Genomic DNA, 20,609 nt, shown 5'->3' on the forward strand with positions numbered 1-20,609 from the left:
GATGGCAAATAACCATGATTTGCCATGGCGATCAGGGCTCCGAAGGAAACGTTCACCATATTATGAGTGAGGCAGGCCAGGGGCGGTGGCTCATGCCTGCAATCCCAGCACTTTGGGAGGCTGAGGCGAGTGGATTACCTGAGGTCAGGAGTTGGAGGCCAGCCTGGTCAACACGGTAAAACCCTATCTCTGCTAAAAATACAAAAAATTAGTCGGGTGCGTTGGCGGATGCCTGTAGTCCCAGCTACTCGGGAGGCTGAGGCAGGAGAATCACTTGAACCTGGGAGGTGGAGGTTGCAGTGAGCTGAGATAGCGCCACTGTACTCCAGCCTGGGTGACAGAGTAAGACTCTGTCTCAAAAAAAAGAGGAAAGGAAAAAGGGAGAGGAAAAAGAGAAAAGGAAAGGGCAGTGGGGGATAGAGGAAGGGTATTCAGGGAAGGTGTCCTGGAGGAGGTGACATTTAAGCAGAAACTTAAAGATGAAGGAGCAGTTAGAGGGGAGTGGAAAAGCATCTCAGCTGGTTGGCCCACTGTGCAAAGGCCTTGGGGCAGGGAAGAGCTGGCCAGTGGCAGGAATGGAAGGAGGGTACCTTTAGCTGACCATACAATGTGAGGGACAGACTGGCATGAGATGAGATATGGCCAATTTTTGGAAATTGTTAAGGGACTTCTCTTTACCATTTAAAGCTATAGTTGTATTTTGTTATAATGTGGGTTTTTCTTTCAATTGTTTATATGGAAATGACTAAAAGTGAAACATAGATTCTAAAGAAAAGAAAAATGCTACAGATATCTCTTTCTCCTTCTCCAAAAAGGAACGAAAACTCCTTGAAGAGAGGATCAGTGACTTAACGACAAATCTTGCAGAAGAGGAAGAAAAGGCCAAGAATCTTACCAAGCTGAAAAACAAGCATGAATCTATGATTTCAGAACTGGAAGGTAAACCAGCTACCAAGACGTTTATTTTTATTTTATTTTGCTATTTTTTGTTTTAGAGATGAGGTCTTGCTCTGTTGCCCAGGCTGCAGTGCAGTGGTGCAATCATGGCTCACTGCAGCCCGAAACTCCTAAGCTCAAGCGATCCTGCTGCGTAGCTGAGACTACAGGCATGCACCACCACACCCAGCTAATTTTTTTAATTTTTTATTTTTGTAGAGATGGGGTTTCGCTATGATGCTCAGTCTGGTCTCAAACTCCTGGGCCCAAGCAGTCCTCCCACCTTGGCCTCCCAAAGTGCTGGGATTATAGGCATGAGCCACTACGCCTGGCCTTGAATGGATATTTTTAAAAGCAGGAAAATCAGAAAGGAAATTTGAGGATGGCGGATCATCCCATTGAGCGAAACTCTATCCTACCTCTCGGAATCACCCTCAGTCAACACACACACTAATAATATGATAAAAGGGCCGGGGTGCGGTGGTTTACGCCTGTAATCGCAGCACTTTGGGAGGCCAAGGCGGGCGGATCATGAGGTCAGGAGTTGGAGACCAGCCTGGCCAACATGGCAAAACCCTGTCTCAAAATACAAAAATGAGCCAGGCATGGTGGCGGGTGCCTGTGATCCCAGTGACTTGGGAGGCTGAGGCAGGAGAATCTCTTGAACCTGGGAGGTGGAGGTTGCAGTGTGCAGAGACCGCACCATTGAACTCCACCCTGGGCCAAAAGAGCAAAACTCTGTCTCAAATAATAATAATAATGATGATATGATAAAAGGTGCTGTTCATCAGGAGATAATGGTCCAGGCCGTGGCTATGACGGTTACTGATGGGGGAATATGTGAATTTCCTCCGTGTAAAATGCCTGGGCAGGAAGGCTCATTTCCGGGCATCTTTCCGGGCTCCCCCCCTCCTCAAGAGCACCTCGGTTTTTGCAGTGCGGCTAAAGAAGGAAGAGAAGAGCCGGCAGGAGCTGGAGAAGCTGAAACGGAAGCTGGAGGGTGATGCCAGCGACTACCACGAGCAGATCGCTGACCTCCAGGCACAGATCGCAGAGCTCAAGATGCAACTGGCTAAGAAGGAGGAGGAGCTGCAGGCGGCCCTGGCCAGGTAGTGGGGCTAGCAAGGGGCATTTGCTGTGTGTCCGTGTGTCCCGTGGGCCCCCGCTCATTCGCAGTGGCTGTCTTGGTCAAGGTGGCCCCAGGCCCTTGGCATGAACTTTGTTTTCCAGGCCAGGCCAGGCCTCCCACGAGCCTCCCTGACCCCGTTCACTCCCCCAGATCCTCACCTTCGACTTGCTTCTCTCCCCTACAAACACATAGTCTCTTTGCAGTTGATCTCACCTACTCCTGTGGTGTTGCTGCCGCCTCTTTGACATACAGGCTTTTCTCATCTAGACCCCAGTTCTGAATTTCCAATTGCCCAATGAGTCAGTTTCCATGAGCGTCTCAAACACCCCATGTCTAAGGCGGGAATGACCTTCCTTTCCCCAGCCCCTCCCTCTAAGGGCCCTCCTTTTTGCGAACACCAATCTCCTCCTTTGCTCTTGCTCACCCACAGCGAGCAGCGACCTTCGGATTCTGCCAGTCCTTCTAAATGTGCCCCCACCCGTTTCCTCTGGTTTTTCCCTCTTCCTGGCTCTTAGCTGGCTTTACACTAATGCTGATACTGCAGCAGCCACTGTGAATGATTATTTACCTGCTCACTCTGTACTAAGTTCTTTTCAAGCAATACCTTTGCAGACACCTGGCCAGGTGTACTGCTGGTGTCTTTGAGGAGGAAGCTGAGCCCCCTAGGGGTAACAGAACAGGAGCAATGTCATTGCTTGTAAGAGGCAGAGCTGGGATTTAAGCCTCAGAGCTTTCTGATTGATCCCCTGGTCCGGCTCTTTTGTCGTCCAACTTGTGCTGCGTTGACAGTGCTAGGGTGATGAAGGGAAAACATCCCTCTGGGGCACGAATCTGCTCACAAAACTTTGCTGGCTGGATGCAGAGGCTCACGCCTGTAATCTCAGCACTTTGGGAAGCCAAGGTGGGAGGATTGCTTGAGGCCAGCAGTTTGAGACCAACATGGGCAACAAAGCAAGACCCCATCTCTACAAAAAGTTAAAAAATGAGCCAGGCATGGTGGTGTGTGCCTGTAGTCCCAGCTACTCAGGAGGCTGAGTTGGGAGGATCGCTTGAGCCCAGGAGGTTGAGACTAAAGTGAGCTATGATCATGCCACTGCACTCCAGCCTGGGCAACAGAGCAAGACCCTGTCTCAAAACAACAATAACAACAACAAAACAAAAACCTAACTTCACTGGCTTATTAGGGAAAAGCCAGTTTCCTTAGCCTCACCCTCAGAGCCCACACACCCTCTGCAGTCTCACCCCAACCCAACTATTTCACGTTCTCTCTTGTTGCTGCCCATTCAAGTTCAGTAAAATCAAAGTGCTTGCCTCTCCTGCAGCGTTCTGCCATTTAACAGTGCTTCTTGCAGCCCACCTTGATCTGTGGTCACCACCTCCACCAGATGCAGAGCCCCAGTCTGAATATCTCCCGTAAGCAGTGGCTGGCCAAGTGCTGTGTGTGGGGTGGGTGCTCAGTCACTGAGGAAATGCAGAAAGAACAGACAGTTGCCAGGGAAGAATAACTGTCCAACATTCAGAAAGCATCTACACAGTCCCTACTGTGACCAGGTACCTTGCCAGTCTGGGGTCAATGCTTTGCATTCTTGCACACACATGCACACACGTGCATACACACGTACACACACCCATGCACATATACAATCTGTTTTGACGTCAGACCTCGGCACTCAGGTCCTGTGTTAATCTCAAGTAGTCTGGCATATCACGCAGCAGTCCTGGGGACGTGGATAGAAGGTGTTTGATGTCTCTGCAACATAAGTGTTTGGTCCCAGAAAACAATTTTTGGCCACATTGTAAGACAGGAAACCAAGGGTGCTGGGGGTTCATTCTGGTGGGTCTGTCCCTGAAAGGCTTGACGATGAAATCGCTCAGAAGAACAATGCCCTAAAGAAGATCCGGGAGCTGGAGGGCCACATCTCAGACCTCCAGGAGGACCTGGACTCGGAGCGGGCCGCCAGGAACAAGGCTGAAAAGCAGAAGCGAGACCTGGGCGAGGAGCTGGAGGCCCTGAAGACAGAGCTGGAAGACACGCTGGACAGCACGGCCACTCAGCAGGAGCTCAGGTGAGGACCCATCAACCCCACCATCCTGCTGTCCCACTGCACCAACGGGATGGGGGCAGGAGATGGGACAAGCCCAAAGCAAATCCTGCATCACAGAATGTCTCAGCCCCTGTGCATTTACCTTCCTGGCTGCAGTTTGCTTTAACTTGTAGAAGCATGGTTGGTTGTTTTTTTTTTTTTTTTTTTTTTTTGAGGCAGTCTGGCTTTGTTGCGGTTGTGCCATCTTGGCTCACTGCAACCTCCACCTCTGAGATTCAAGTGATTCTCATGCCTCAGCCTCCTGAGTAGCTGGGCTTACAGGTGTGTGCCACCATGCCCAGCTAATTTTTGTGTTTTTAGTAGAGATGGAGTTTCACCATGTTGCCCCGGCTGGACTTGAACTCCTGGCCTCAAGTGATCCACCCACTTCAGTCTCCCAAACTGCTGGTATTACATGTGTGAGCCACTGCACCTGGCCCTCATCATCTTATTTCTCATCAGAAAAGTAGTATATACCAGGGATGTACAATCTTTTGGCTTCCCTTGGCCACACATAAAATACACTAACACTAATAATAGCTGATGAACTAAAAAAGATTTACAAATTGCAAAAAAAACTCATACTGTTTTAAGAAAGTTTATGACTCTGTGTCAGGCTGCATTCAAAACCATCCTCATTGGAAAGCTTGGATATACTCAGAGAATAATTTGAAAACTATAGAAAAACAGACATAAAAAAAAATCACCTTTTGGGTCGGGCTCATGCCTATAATCTCAGCACTTTGGGGGGCCAAAGACAGGTGAAGTCAGGAGTTCAAAACCACCCTGGCCAACATGGTGAAACCCTGTCTCTACTATAAATCCAAAAATTACCTAAGCGTGGTGTCGCATGCCTGTAATCCTGGCTACTCAGGAGGCTGAGGCAGTAGAATCACTTGAATCTGGGAGGCAGAGGTTGCAGTGAGCTGAGATTGCATCATTGCACTCCAGCCTGAGCAACAGAGTGAGACTCCATCTCAAAAAACAAACAAACAAAAATCACCCTTAGTCACACCAGTTAGCATTTTTGAGAAATTCCTTCCTGTCTGTCTGTGTGTGTTATCAGTCAGTCCCCAGGCTCCAATTCCCAAGTATGTGTGTGTATAACTTTTGTGTTAAATTTTAAAAATAAAATTGATCAGATTGGTTTTCAATTTAAGATTCACTTCAAATGAACAAATAACAATAACAAAATGTCTGCCAGATCACGAATCCTGACTCTGGTGAAACTAGGTCATTGATTCATTCAGTAAACACATAAAAGTATTTTAATGCAATCTGTGGTGTTGGCATAGCATATACCATAGCATATAGCTATGCTAGCTGTGCCAACACCGTATACCCTGAGGTTTATTTCCCCCACTTTGGGTTTTGTGCTGTGTCACATGCACATAGAGGCACAATGTTCTGCTGTCTTGCCGCCTGGACTTTGATACAGAAAAGCCCAGTGCATGGGCCAGGTGTGGTGGCTCATGCCTGTAATCCCAGCACTTTGGGAGGCCGAGGCAGGCAGATCACTTGAGGTCAGGAGTTCGAGACCAGCTTGGCCAACATCATGAAAACCTGTCTACTAAACAGACAAAAATTAGCCAGGTGTGGTAGTGGGCGCCTGTAATCCCAGCTACTTGGGAGGCTGAGGCAGGAGAATCCCTTGAACCTGGGAGGCAGAGGTTGCAGTGAGCTGACAGCGTTCCACTGTACTCCAATCTGGGCGACAGAGCGAGACTCGATACAAAAATAAACAAAACAAAAAACCAGGTTGGGTGCAATGACTCATGCCTGTAATCCCAGCACTTTGGGAGGCAGAGGCGGGTGGATCACCTGAGGTCAGGAGTTCGAAACCAGCCTGGCCAACATGATGAAACCCCATCTCTACTAAAAATGCAAAATTAGCCAGTCATGGTGGCGGGCACCTGTAATCCTAGCTACTTAGGAGGCTGAGGCAGGAGAATCGCTTGAACGCGGGAGGTAGAGTTTGCAGTGCGCCAAGATTGCGCCACTGCACTCTAGCCTGGGCAACAAGAGTGAATCTCCGTCTCAAAAACAAAACCATGGACTCAAGGTAAAGGTTTAGCTTCCAATTCTGGCTCCATCATACAATGGCTGTGACACCATGGGTAAAACTGCTTACCCTCTCTTAGCCTTAGTTTCCTCATTTGTAAAATGGAAATAATAACACACCTGCCCCTCTGGGTTGCTCTGAGGATTAGATGATGTATATAAAAAACTTATCTCAGGGCCTGGCATATAGTAACTGCTCAATAAATAAGAGCCAACATTAATATTTAAGCAAAATTTTGCAGTTCACAGACATCCTTTCAAGTCCATTAATTTGTGTATTTGTTTTGCCAGTCATTGCAGACATCCTAGGCAGGTGATATGCTCCACATGTTGCAGCTGAGGAAATTTTAGGTTCAGAGATGTTAGGTGAGTGACCCAAGGTCACACAGCTAGAGAGGGGTGGTGATGAGGATTGCAGCTTTGGGTCCTGGAAGAGCTCTCATTCTTTTGCACGGCACTGAGATGACCCTCTGTCTCCACCCAATTGTCATCCACCGTGTTCTTCCTGTCAAGGGCGAAGAGGGAGCAGGAGGTGACAGTGCTGAAGAAGGCCCTGGATGAAGAGACGCGGTCCCACGAGGCTCAGGTCCAGGAGATGAGGCAGAAACACGCACAGGCAGTGGAGGAGCTCACAGAGCAGCTCGAGCAGTTCAAGCGGGTAAGTGGTGATGCTTTTTGGTGATGACACGTAAGAGTGACATCAGCGGCCTCAAATTACTACATGTCAGGGTCTGCATAAAGACTAAAAACAAGTTACATAAGATTCTAATGATGATGATAGCAGCTTATATTTATTTACAAAATGCTTCCCATACAGGCTGGGTGAGGTGGCTCACACCTATAATCCCAGTACTTTGGGACGCTGAGGCAGGAGGATCACTTGCACTGAGGAGTTCGAGACCAGCCTGGGCAATATAGTGGGACCTTGTCTCTACTAAAATTAAAAAAAAAAAAAAAAGGCCGGGCGCAGTGGCTCAACACTGTAATCCCAGCACTTTCGGAGGCCAAACAGGGTGGATCACTTGAGGTCAGGAGTTCGAGACCAGCCTGACCAACATGGTGAAACCCTACCTCTAACAAAAATATAAAGAATTAGCTGGGTGTGTGCTAATTAGGTGGCGTGTGCCTGTCATCCTAGCTACTCAAGAGGCTGAGGCAGGAGAATCACTTGGACCCAGGAGGCAGAGGTTGCAGTGAGCTGAGATTGTGCCACTGCACTCCAGCCTGGGTGACAGAGTGAGCCTCCATCTCAAAAAAAAAAAAAAAAGAATAGAAATGCTTCTCATACTACTAGTATGTCAGTTATCTTCACAACCACCCTGTGAGACAGGTACTATTAAACTCATTTTACAAGCAAAGAAATTGAGGTCCAAGGTACCTAGAGGTAAAGAGACTTACCCAAAGTCATCATTTTACAAGCAAAGAAATTGAGGTCCAAGGTACCTAGAGGTAAAGAGACTTACCCAAAGTCATCATTTTACAAGCAAAGAAACTGAGATACAAGGTGCCTAGAGGTGAAGAGACTTACCCAAGGTCACACTGCTGGTAAGTGAGAGAGTCATGATTTGCACCCAAATGGTCTGGCCCTAGACCCCACTTTCTGGCTTCTACGGGACTGGAAGCCTGTAGGATGGGTGGGGCCTATTAATATACTGCCCCTCAGGGATAAGCAAAGGTGTAACAACACTTCGGAGGAGATTTAAATGAAACTTAAAACTGGGAACGTTCTATCCATTTTAATTTCTCTGCAGACTGGAGGCAGGCCAGGCATGGCAGCTCACACCTCCTGTAATCCTAGCACTTTGGGAGGCTAAGCAGGGAGGACTGCTTGAGCCCAGGACTTTCAGATCAGCCTGGGCAACATAGCGATTTTTCTTTTGTTAAAAAAAAAAAAAAAAAGACTGGAGGAAAACTGTTATTATTTGATTTCAATGGCAGATCTGAGAATGACTAGGTCAAATCACTCTGTCTCCTGTTGCTGGGCTCTTTCGGGTGCATGGGAGTTGGAGCTGGTAAACAGCAGTACTGAATGTTGAACCTTGGGTACTTTTCTCTCCTTTGGGGTAGTTCCTGTGCTTCATTCCCCAGGGTAAGTTTTTTAGCTTATGACCTTCTGCCAGATTGTTTTCCTGAAAGCCTGAGTTACGTCACCCTCAGTGTTCCAGCTCCTCCACATCCCCTTCAGTGGAAGCTTTTGGATCTGCTGGATTAAGTGGGTGCAGCATTGCCTAAAAATTGTTGGGAGTTTGCATTTGGTTCTATCACTAGTGTATTGTCCATTGTTGCATTGCTATACAGAAATACCCGAGATTGGATTATTTGTTTATTTTTTGCGCAATGGAGTCTTACTCTGTCACTCAGGCGGGAGTTCAGTGGCGTGATCTCGGCTTACTGCAGCCTCCACCTCCTGGGTTCAAATGATTCCCCAGACTCAGCTTCCCAAGTAGCTGGGACTACAGGCACACACCACCATGCCCAGCTAATTTGTTTTTCTTTTTTTTTTTTTTTTTAGTAGAGAAGGGGTTTCGCCATGTTGGCCAGGCTGATCTCGAACTCCTGACCTCAGGTGATCCCCCTGCCTCGGCCTCCCAAAGTGTTGAGATGACAGGTGTGAGCCACTGCACCCCACCCTGAGACTGGGTAATTTATAGAGAGGCTTAATTGGCTCATGGTTCTGCAGGCCGTACAGAAAGCATAGCAGCTTCTGCTTCTGGGGAGGCCTCAGGAAACTTACCATCATGGTGGAAGGCAAAGGGGAAGCAGGCATGTTTTACATGACCAGAGCAGGCAGAAGAGAGAGAACAGGGAGGTGCCAGACAGTTAAACAACCAGACCTCATGAGGGCAGCACCAAAGGGATGGTGCTAAACCATTAGAAACTGCCCCCAAAGGCCGGGCGCGGTGGCTCATGCTTGTCACCCCAGCACTTTGGGAGGCTGAGATTGGCGGATCACCAAGTCGTGAGTTCAAGACTAGCCTGACCAAAATAGTGAAACCCCATCTCTACTAAAAATACATAAAATGAGGCCTGGTACAGTGGCTCACGCCTGTAATACCAGCACTTTGGGAGGCCAAGGCAGGCAGATCACCTGAGGTCAGGAGTTCGAGATCAGCCTGGGCAACACGATGAAACCCTGTCTCTACTAAAAATACAAAAATTAGCCGGGCGTGGTGGCGCACGCCTGTAGTCCCAGCTACTCGGGAGTCTGAGGCAGGAGAATCACTTGAACCTGGGAGGTGGAGGTTGCAGTGAGTCGAGATTGCGCCATTGCATTCTACCCTGGGGAACAAGAATAAATCGCCGTCTTGCCAAAACCAAAACAAAAACAAAGAATCATAAAATTAGCTGGGGGTGTGTTGGTGGGTGCCTGTAATCTCAGCTGAGGAGGCCGAGGAAGGAGAGTCACTTGAACTGGGGAGGCGGAGGTTGCAGTAAGTCGAGATCGCGCCACTGCACTCCAGCCTGGGCGACAGTGCGAGACTCTGTCACTCACACACACACTGCCCCCATGATCCAATCACCTCCCACCAGGCCCCAGTGTTCACCTTGACTAGTTTTATGGTTTGGATCTGTGTCCCCACCCAAATCTCATGTTCAATTGTAATCCAATAGAACATGAGATTACAATTGAACATGAGGTTTGGGTGGGGACGCAGATCTAAACTGCATCAACTAGTCAAGGTGAACTGTCTTCCATGTGGAGGTTTACTGAATACCTTTCTGGGGGCTGGTTCATTGCCTGGTCTGTTGGAACCTCAAATGTTTACATAAAAATAGTAAGTAAAATAATACAATAAAAAGTGTAGCACTTATGTGCCAGACACTATTCCAAGTGCTTTACAAATTAATTTCATTTCACCTGTGACCTCCGTTAAAGTTCAAATTTCCAGGCCTGCCATTGATCCTGATGGAGGTGGTCTCAGGAGGACCCTCTGAAAAGCACTGCACAGGACTGAGCTCACCCTCACTCTCCAAATGAATCAATGGACTCTTACTACTTGTTGAGTAGGATCTAAATACTAACCCTCAACAATGTGTCAACTCTATGTATTTTGGACAAATCGGATTTTGCTAGTTGTAACTATGCCATACATATTTCCCCATTCAATTGTGTTCCTTGTATAATGTTCAAAAGTTACTTTTTATTTTTTAAAAACTTTGTTTTTAGAGACAAGGTTTTACTCTGTCACCCAGGCTGCAGTGCAGTGGTGCAATCTTGGCGCACTGCAGTCTCGAACTCCTGGGCTCAAGCGATCCTCTTGCCTCGGCCTCCCTGGTAGCTGGGACTTACAGGCTTCTGCCACCATGCCCAGCTAATTTTTAACTTTTTTGTAAAGATGGGTATCTTACTATGTTGCTCAGGCTGGCCTCAAACTACTGAGTTCAAGCAGTCCTCCCAGTTCAGCCTCCCAAGGTGCTAGGATCACAGACATGAGCTACCACTCCCAGCCTACTTTTTATTTTTAGACAATTTTAATTGAAATGGGTTATTCCCACCTTCAGGAACAATTAGCCCTCAAAACATCAGTAAGCCACACATGTCCCTTTTAGCTTTATGGTTGGAGGTCGGGCACGGTGGCTCACACCTGTAATCCCAGCACTTTGGGAGGCTGAGGCAGGCAGATCACCTGAGGTCAGGAGTTTGAGACCAGTCTGGCCAACATGGCACAACCCCGTCTCTACTAAAAATACAAAAATTAGCTGGGCATGGTGGCGGTTGCCTGTAATCCCAACTACTTGGGAGGCTGAGGCACGAGAATCACTTGAACCCAGGAGGCAAAGGTTGCAGTGAGCCAAGATTGTGCCACTGCACCCCAGCCTGGGCAACAGAATGAGACTCCGTTTCCCAAAAAAAAAAAAAAAAAAAAAAAATTATGGTTGGAAGTGAGGCCCCAGACAGAGTCACTGACCCTCCCCATGCTTAGGGGTCATTAGATGTGAACAAGGGCTGGAAGTCAAGCCCATTCCCAGCCACGCCTCTTTGGGAAGACTCAGTTAAGGCCACCAGCAGACAGCATGTCCATTACTGACCCACACAAAGCAGGTAAAGGTGGGAACCTCTGCCCATCTCAGGTGCAGGGAAAAAGAGGCCTTTGCCTCTAACAACTTGAATCATGACATACAGACCTGGTTCCACCTGCTTGGGGGGGAAACATTTAACATCAGCTCCTACCTGGGCTCCCCGATTCTGGGGTCTTAGGCTGGGCTAAGGTTTCTGGGAGCCCACGTCCTCTAGGGTCCCCACTTCACTGCTTTGTTCCCACCAAGAGACTCCTTGTCCCCATCTAAGGTCTGGCAGCTCTTAGTCATGTCTTGGAGGGAGGACTGGCATCAATGCCCAGCACCTCCCAGGGACTATGGGAAGGCTGAGTGGTGGGTCCTCTCCTCTCAGGATACATGCACTTCTCTCTTTCCCCTTCTCTGCAACCTGGAAAGCAGCCCTTCACCCCATCCTGCTTTTGCCCAACACACTTTTTTTTTTTTTGAGACAAAGTCTCACTCTGTCGCCAGCCTGGAGTACAGTGGCGCGATCTCGGCTCACTGCAACCTCTGCCTCCCAGATTCAGGCAGTTCTCCTGCTTCAGCCTCCTGAGTAGCTGGGATTACAGGTGACTGCCACCATGTCTGGCTAGTTTTTGTATTTTCAGTAGAGACGGGGTTTCACTGTGTTGGCCAGGCTAGTCTCAAACTCCTGACCTCAAGTGACCTGCCTGTATCAGCCTCCCAAAATGCTGGGATTACAGGCATAAGCCACCGTGCCCGGCTCCAACACACTTTTTTTTTTTTTTTCCTGTAGGGCAACTTACATGCCTACAGGAGCTGGTTCCATAAAATAAGTTTCCCTTACCTAGGACAGAAGTAGTAGTGTCAATCACACGACACCTGTGAAGGACGGGGGCAGTGAGATGTGACTGCCCCACCTGCAGAGCCAGCCGCTACTTAGATCTGGCATATTGTTGCCTTGAAGGAAAGCAAGACCCCGTTTCCAGATCTTTCGTTGTTGTTATTGTTCAAGTTTAGGATTATTGACGCATATGCAGTAAAATTTATCCATTTTACTCTCCATTAATTTTAAACAAATGTGTATTGTGTAACCACCACCACAGTCATGATATAGAATGTTAGAGTGATTGATTGATTGAGATGGAGTCTCACTCTGTCACCCAGGCTGGAATGCAGCGGCATGATCTTGGTTCACAGTAACCTCCACCTCCCAGGTTCAAGCAATACTTGTGCCTCAGCCACCCCAGTAGCTGGGACTATAGGCGTGCGCCACCACCAGCTAATTTTTCTATTTTTAGTAGAGATGGGGTTTTGCCATGTTGGCCAGGCTGGTCTCAAACTCCCGACCTCAAGTGATCCACCTGCCTTGGCCTCCCAAAGCTACTTATTTCTGAAACAGGGTCTCACTTTGTTGCCCAGGCTGGAGTGCAGTGGTGTGATCATAGCTCACTGCAGCCTCCCATTCCTGGGCTCAAGTGATCCTGCCATCAGCCTCCTGAGTAGCTGGGACTGCTGGTGTGTGCCCCCCACACCCAGCTAATGTTTTATTTTAGTAGAGATGGGTCTCTCACTCACTGCATTGCCCAGGCTGGTCTTGAACTCCTGGCCTGAAGCAATCCTCCTGCCTGTTTCCCAAAGGGCTAGGATGACAAGTATGAGCTGCCATGACAGGCCTTCAAACAAAGTTTTTTGAAAAAGAAGCTGGGAATCCGGATTTTTATGTGACATTTATTAAAACGTTGGCAACTCATTTTTTAAAAAGTAGTGAAGGGGTCAAAGGGGACATGATAGCAGGTTGGACACCGCTTGTGGGATCCCAGATTGCAACCCATGAGCTTTAGGAAAGTAGAATCCAAAATATCAGCCGGGCGCGGACGCTCATGCCTGTAATCCCAGCACTTAGGGAGGCCAAGATGGATGGATCACTTGAGGTCAGTAGTTTGAGACCAGCCTGGCTAACATGGTGAAACCTTGTCTCTACTAAAAATACAAAAATAAGCTGGGTGTGGTGGTAGGTGCCTGTAATCCCAGCTACTTGGGCGGCTGAGGCAGAATAGCTTGAACTCGGGAGGTGGAGGTTGCAGTGAGCCGAGATCGCGTCACGGCAATCCAGCCTGGGTAACAGAGTAAGACACCATCTCAAAAAAATAAACAACAAAAATAAAAACCCCAAATCTCTTACTGGTGATTGTGTGCCCCCTGCCGTGTGCCTTCCTGGACCTCTCTGAGGGAGGAAAGGGCAGAGTCTGAAACGTTCTCCCGGCTACAGCCGCCCTGTTCTCCCTCCCCTCTGCTTCCTTCGCCAGGCCAAGGCAAACCTAGACAAGAATAAGCAGACACTAGAGAAGGAGAACGCAGACCTGGCCGGGGAGCTGCGGGTCCTGGGCCAGGCCAAGCAGGAGGTGGAACACAAGAAGAAGAAGCTGGAGGCGCAGGTGCAGGAGCTGCAGTCCAAGTGCAGCGATGGGGAGCGAGCCCGGGCGGAGCTCAACGACAAAGTCCACAAGCTGCAGGTGAGGTGGTGGCGTGGTGGGCAGTGCTGGGTGGTGTCCAGTTCTGTGGGAAGGAGCCTCTTCCCGGCTCGCTGAGGTCTCTCTTGCTGCAAGGCAAGTCCTTTCCTCTAGTTGCATTCCCAGAGAGGGGGCGATGATCTCCCTATTCAATTAAATATTAAAAAACCTTCTGGCTGGGCATGGTGGCTCATGCCTGTAATCCCAGCACTTTGGGAGGCAGAGGTGGGTGGATCACCTGAGGTCAGGGGTTTGAGACCAGTCTGGCCAACATGGTGAAAAGTCTCTACTAAAAATATTAGAAATATTAAAAATATTTAAAAATTAGCCAGGAGTGGTGGTGGGTGCCTATAATTCCATCTACTCAGGAGGCTGAGGCAGGAGAATCGCTTGAACCCGGGAGACAAAGGTTGCAGTGTGCAGAGACCGCACCATTGCATTCCAGCCTGGGCCAAAAAAGCAAAACTCTGTCTCAGGAAAAAAAGAAAAAAAAAACAAAAAAACCTTCCTTTGCCAATTTGACAAGTATTTATTGAGTACCTGCTGTATGCCAGGCACTGTGCTTAATCCTGAGAAACAGCAGCAGGGAAGAAGAGTCACTGTCCCTGCCCCAGTAGGACTCCAGCCGAGTAAGGGGAAAGGAAGAGAAAGACATGAATAATCACATAAATGAATGTCAAATGATGCAGCAAAGGGAAGGCACATGATGCCTAAGTGTAAATAACCAGGAGGCCTAAGCTGGGGGAGGAGGGGCCATGAAAGCTTCCCTAGGGAGCATGGATAAGTCTACCAGGCAGAGGGAACAGTATGTGCAAAGGCCCTGTGGTAAGTAGAAAAATCAGGAGAGAGACATATGACCAGTAGAGCTGGAGTGCCCAGTTGGGGTTGGGGGTAGGGGGAAGACAGTACAGAGTGGGGTTGGAGGAGGAGGTTGTACCCAGATGATGTGGGGTTTTGCAGACCTATTACACGTATATTGGTCCTCCCTCTGGGTGATGCGAAGCTGTTGAGGGGTTTTAAGCTGATGAGTGACATGGTCTGTTTGTCTTTGGTCTTCTTTCACTTGGAATAGACGTTTAGCCTGCCTTTCCACTCGCGGGGATGTGGCCAAAGTTTTCATAAATATTTAACATGTTCACAGCCAGGGACCAAGGGCCAGGGTAAGCATTAAGTGAGATGTTTTTTTCCCACATGCAGTTGAGAGCAGCGGTTTTGCTGCCCTCATATAAGCAGTGTCAAGATCATTCATATCCTCCTTGTCAATGGAAGGGATGAAGGGGTAGGCTAACACCTTCAAAGGGACTTATGCAGAGACACTAGGGAGTAAAAGCCAGAGAATACACAGAGGGCGTTTTTACCTTTAGGGTCTGCGTCTCTGGCTTTGGCCATCAGGGTCAGTGAAGGAACAAAGAGTAGGAGTGAGGAAGGAGGGGATGAACAGCATCCCTCGGATATTTAAGTACCATCCTGGTCTCCTGTCTCCAACCTTAAGAGAGTGGACCAGCCACAGCACCTCGTCTGGACTCTCAGACCTGCTGCTTTGTCTCTACCAACTTTGGCAGGGATCTAGGATCCATTTAGTGGGATCAGGTCCCAGTCAATACAATTGGGGCTCAAATAAGTTCTTAGAACCACAAAGTCGAGGGCCAGGGTCCCAACTCATAGGTGACGGAGTTCCCTTCGAGCCACAGACTTTTTTTTTTTTTTTTTTTTTTTTATCAGAGTCCCATACCTTGTGGGTATTTTCTCAATCAGTGGACACCCCAAGTCCTAGCCCATGAGGGTACACCACGTGTTTTGAGTAAAAAGGGCTCCTTTTAATGAGGATCCCTTTCCAGAGGCTTTGACTAACAGTCTCTTGGCACCCTCAGAATGAAGTTGAGAGCGTCACAGGGATGCTTAACGAAGCGGAGGGGAAGGCCATTAAGCTGGCCAAGGACGTGGCATCCCTCAGTTCCCAGCTCCAGGACACCCAGGTGAGTGTCCTGCCACATCATCCAGGGGACCTGGGGGGGTGGCCTTCCTCGGGGCGGGTCCCTGGGACCTCCGTGCGTTCCTTTTGCAGGAGCTGCTTCAAGAAGAAACCCGGCAGAAGCTCAACGTGTCTACAAAGCTGCGCCAGCTGGAGGAGGAGCGGAACAGCCTGCAAGACCAGCTGGACGAGGAGATGGAGGCCAAGCAGAACCTGGAGCGTCACATCTCCACTCTCAACATCCAGGTGCCTGCCCTGTGCCCTTGCTTCCGTCACGGGTCCTCTCAACTTCTCTGCGCTGAGATCCCCCACGGGCAGATCGTGGTGGAGTGTTGGTGCGATGGTGCTTGACCCCCCCGCTTCCCCTGCTATTGGGTTTCTCCAACAAGGAGACATGGTTTTCGCTTCTCAGAGTCTGTGCAGCCAGGGACGGGGGTCACTCATGGTCCCCCTCTCACCCCACCCTGGACGCTGTCCTTGTAGCTCTCCGACTCGAAGAAGAAGCTGCAGGACTTTGCCAGCACCGTGGAAGCTCTGGAAGAGGGGAAGAAGAGATTCCAGAAGGAGATCGAGAACCTCACCCAGCAGTACGAGGAGAAGGCGGCCGCTTATGATAAACTGGAAAAGACCAAGAACAGGCTTCAGCAGGAGCTGGATGACCTGGTCGTCGACTTGGACAACCAGCGGCAACTCGTGTCCAACCTGGAAAAGAAGCAGAGGAAGTTTGATCAGGTAGAGGGCGTGGGGTGTCCTCCACTCTGGCCGTGGATGTTGGGTAGGGGAATCAGCTCTGCAGAGTACGACGCGTGGCTCCCGCCTGTGCCTGCATCCCCTCTCCACTCTGTGGGGAGCCATGGGAGGCTCTCTTATCTTGTCTTGGGCGACCATGGAGCATCAAGGCTACCGGGTCACAGCAAGGATGGCACAGAAGTCTTGATGTCTGTGACTTTTCTGGGTACCAGCACCATGAGGGTCACCTGCACACATGGTGATGCCTTAGTTTGTAGCCTCAAGAAGGAATGAGGTGCATATTTCATTCACTAAAAATATTTATGCAATACCTATTGAGTAGTCTCCCAAGTAATTCAGTTTCTATACTTTTAATACCACCCTGCCCTAAGATTTCATTCTGTAAAATTCCAAGCACACAGAAACCTTGACAGAATTGTACAGTGAACATCTGTAAGGACACCACCTTTATTCAGTCATTGACACTGTATTATATGAACTTTATCACATATTTATTTATTTTGAGACAGGGTCTAGCTCTGTCACCCAGGCTGGAGTGCAGTGGTGCGATCTCAGCTCACTGCAACCTCTACCTCTGGGTTCAACCGATTCTCCTGCTTCAGCCTCTCAAGTAGCTGGGATTATAGGCGTGCACCACCATGTCTGGCTAATTTTTGTATTTTTAGTAGAGAGAAGGTTTTGCCATGTTGTCCAGGCTGGTCTCAAACTCCAGGTCTCACATGATCTGCCTGCCTTGGCCTCCCAAAGTGCTGGGATTATAGGCATGAGCCACTATGCCCAGCCCACATATTTATTTATAAAGACTAATTCTATCTATCATGCCTTATCTCTTGGGTACATTTCAGAGCAAATTACATCAGTACATTTCCCCTTCCACACCTCAACATTGCATATTAATTAAGAGTTTATTTTTAAACATAGTTTTGCTTCTTTTGGGGTAAAACTTACATGTGATGAAATGCACCACTCCTAACTGTATGATAAATGCAGACCCTTGTATGACCCAAACCCCTAAATACCAACTTTTAAGATATATTATTTAGTAAATATGATTGAGTTTACAAGTGACTCAGGGTTATTCTAAAAATCAGTTTGAGAGGCCAGGCACGGTGGCTCACGCCTATAATCCTAGCACTTTGGGAGGCTGAGGCGGGTGGATCACTTGAGGTCAGGGGTTTGAGACCAGCCTGGCCAACATGGTGCAACTGTGTCTCTACTAAAAATACCAAAATTAGCTGGGCGTGGTGGCGCACGCCTGTTATCCCTGCTACTCGGGAGGCTGAGGCAGGAGAATCGCTTCAACCCAGGGTGGGGCAGAGGCTGCAGTGAGCCAAGATTGTGCCACTGCACCCCAGCCTGAGTGACAGAGGGAAAACTCCGTCTCAAAAATAAAATGAGGATTGTACAGTGAGGCTAAATGCCAGATGCCTGAGGGTTCCTTACCCCTCCCTGACTGGCCTCATAGTGTCAGGACTTCAGATGACATCCCAGTTCCTCCTTTTCCCATCAGCCACCTCTCCTCTGGGCTGTCAGCTCATCTTCACTGCTTCGTTACCTGGTTGAAGGCCTGAGGTTGCTTTTATTTTCCTGTCACAGAGTGTAGTGCAGTGTCACATATAGTGGGGGATTTTTGTGTTGACTGTGCCATTCAGAGGTCCCTGTCTTTGCTCAATAGTGGAAGTTTGGCTTTTGGATGTTACAATTCATAATCTGCTCTGTCCTCTCTGAAGATGAGATTAACGTGAGCATGGAATGTTCTCTGAGTTGCTTCTCCAAGCAGAGAGATACGTATGCAGGGCCACCCACGCTTACCGTTTCCCTACTAAGGCACTTAGGATAGTTTTATGAGATATTAATAGCTACTTGTGGCCATGAAACAAAATAATAACTAGCTTCTGGTAGCTTTACATGTCACTTTCATCTCAGTGTGCTCTAAGCAACGTGGGCAGCTTTAGTGGTTTCGAAGCACAATTTGGCCAGGTGTGGCGGTTCATACCTGTCATCTCAGTGCTTTGGGAGGCAGAGGCAGGAGGCTCACTTGAGGTCAGGAGATTGAGACCAGCCTGGCCAACATGGCAAAACCCGTCTCTACTTAAAATACAAAAATTAGCCGGGCGTGGTGGTGGGCACCTGTAATCCCAGCTACTCGGGAGGCTGAGACAGGAGAATCGCTTGAACCCAGGAGGCGGAGTTGCAGTGAACCAAGACTGTGCCGTTGCACTCCAGCCTTGGTGACAAAGTGAGACTCCATCTAAAACAAACAAACCAACAAAAAAACGATTCAGCTGATTTCTGGCTCTGCATAAGGTTGATGTAGTATTCAGAAGGCCAGATTATTATATAAACTACTCCCATAGACAACCTACATTGCTTACACCTGCACCTCGATACATTTGGTAGGACACAGGGCTTTTCCCCGGTATTTACAATTCAGTGAAGCTGACCCCGGATATGCCTAGAAGTCACCTCTGGGTCTTATGCTGTGTTGCAGTTGTTAGCCGAGGAGAAAAACATCTCTTCCAAGTACGCGGATGAGAGGGACAGAGCCGAGGCCGAAGCCAGGGAGAAGGAAACCAAGGCCCTGTCCCTGGCTCGGGCCCTTGAAGAGGCCTTGGAAGCCAAAGAGGAACTCGAGCGGACCAACAAAATGCTCAAAGCCGAAATGGAAGACCTGGTCAGCTCCAAGGATGACGTGGGCAAGAACGTAAGTGGCTCTGGGTTGTTTCCTTGTCCATGTTTCGCCCACCCACCCTCTGTGCTGTTCACCAGTCCATGGGAGAAGCTGGCTCCGGGCCTTTTTCATAGCGAACTATCTTTGGAAATGGAAGGTTTTTGGACTGGTGCAGGGGCTGGGAGGGGCTGAGAATGGCAGTCGAGGATGGGTCTGAGTTGGGGGGTCTGAGCTCTCAGGGGCCATCTTGAGTCCCGGCCATGCATCTTGTGGGAGGCCAAAGCCACCTCCCAGACCTCCTGCACTGCCGCTCACGGTGGGTTTCTCAACCGTGCCGGCAGGTCCATGAGCTGGAGAAGTCCAAGCGCGCCCTGGAGACCCAGATGGAGGAGATGAAGACGCAGCTGGAAGAGCTGGAGGATGAGCTGCAGGCCACGGAGGACGCCAAGCTGCGGCTGGAAGTCAACATGCAGGCGCTCAAGGGCCAGTTCGAGAGAGATCTCCAAGCCCGGGACGAGCAGAATGAGGAGAAGAGACGGCAACTGCAGAGACAGGTGCGTGCTGCCGGGGAGACCAGCAGAGGGCGGTGGGGTGGCTTTGTTCATTCCTATCACCACCTCTCACGGTCGGCATGGAAACTTCGTTTTTGTTTTTTTGGAAACAGTCTCTTTGTCACCCGGGCTGGAGTGCAGTGGCGTTATCTCAGCTCACTGCAACCTCTGCCTCCTGGGGTCAAGCAATTCTTCTGCCTCAGCCTCCCGAGTAGCTCAGATTACAGGCGCACGCCACCGTACCCAGCTAATTTTTTTTTTTTTTTTAAGGGGAGATGAGGTTTCACCCTGTTGGCCAGGCTGGTCTTGAACTCTCTGGCCTCAAGTGATCCATTCTCCTGTTGGCCTCCCAAAGTGCTGGGATTATAGGCATGAGCCACCCGCACCCCGCGAGATTCCGTTTTCTCATCTGCAACTTGGGATGAGATGCCTGCCTCGCAGGGGGGACGTGCTGCCGGGGTGGGCTAAAGGACCTCCCAGGGGCAAGTGGGGCAGCACACATCTCTCTCCCTCGCCCAGCTTCACGAGTATGAGACGGAACTGGAAGACGAGCGAAAGCAACGTGCCCTGGCGGCTGCAGCGAAGAAAAAGCTGGAAGGGGACCTGAAAGACCTGGAGCTTCAGGCCGACTCCGCCATCAAGGGGAGGGAGGAAGCCATCAAGCAGCTACGCAAACTGCAGGTGGGTGACACTAGGAGCTCGGGGCATGGGCAGAGGGAGGCCACAGTGCCCTCAGGCCACCAAAGTCAGCAGAGCAGGCTCCAGGAAGCCAGCCCACACCTGCCATTGGTGTGGGTTCAGCTGGGGCTCTTCTAGCACCATTCCGGTTTTGGTGGCTGTCTCCTGCCCGGGGTAGGGCAGCATTATTAGGTATCTGGCCACTGCCCTCAGATCACATCAGAGGCTGGGCTTCTCAGGCAGGTCTGTGGAGCCCATCCAGA

The 20,609-nt window shown here is 49.5% G+C and overlaps 1 protein-coding gene and 1 long non-coding RNA gene across 4 annotated transcripts in view; one reads left to right on the forward strand and one right to left on the reverse strand.

Annotated features, from left to right (window-relative positions):
* MYH11 (myosin heavy chain 11) overlaps positions 1 to 20,609 on the forward strand; it is a 152,697-nt gene that overhangs the window by 115,030 nt on the left and 17,058 nt on the right. For all 3 annotated transcript variants that reach the window (XM_050774054.1, XM_050774056.1, XM_050774055.1), the window contains exons 24-34: positions 816 to 939; positions 1,874 to 2,045; positions 3,919 to 4,131; positions 6,724 to 6,868; positions 13,521 to 13,727; positions 15,596 to 15,700; positions 15,790 to 15,942; positions 16,180 to 16,428; positions 18,938 to 19,150; positions 19,459 to 19,671; positions 20,188 to 20,349. In XM_050774054.1, the coding sequence (XP_050630011.1) occupies positions 816 to 939; positions 1,874 to 2,045; positions 3,919 to 4,131; positions 6,724 to 6,868; positions 13,521 to 13,727; positions 15,596 to 15,700; positions 15,790 to 15,942; positions 16,180 to 16,428; positions 18,938 to 19,150; positions 19,459 to 19,671; positions 20,188 to 20,349 (1,956 nt within the window). The remainder of the gene's footprint in view (positions 1 to 815; positions 940 to 1,873; positions 2,046 to 3,918; positions 4,132 to 6,723; positions 6,869 to 13,520; positions 13,728 to 15,595; positions 15,701 to 15,789; positions 15,943 to 16,179; positions 16,429 to 18,937; positions 19,151 to 19,458; positions 19,672 to 20,187; positions 20,350 to 20,609) is intronic.
* The window catches only part of LOC126944558 (uncharacterized), a 156,959-nt gene continuing 142,815 nt past the window's right edge, over positions 6,466 to 20,609 (reverse strand). The window contains exon 2 of the long non-coding RNA XR_007722109.1: positions 6,466 to 12,579. This is a non-coding gene — a long non-coding RNA (uncharacterized LOC126944558). The remainder of the gene's footprint in view (positions 12,580 to 20,609) is intronic.

This window comes from Macaca thibetana, chromosome 20, assembly GCF_024542745.1.
Source record: "Macaca thibetana thibetana isolate TM-01 chromosome 20, ASM2454274v1, whole genome shotgun sequence".
NCBI lineage: Eukaryota > Metazoa > Chordata > Mammalia > Primates > Cercopithecidae > Macaca > Macaca thibetana.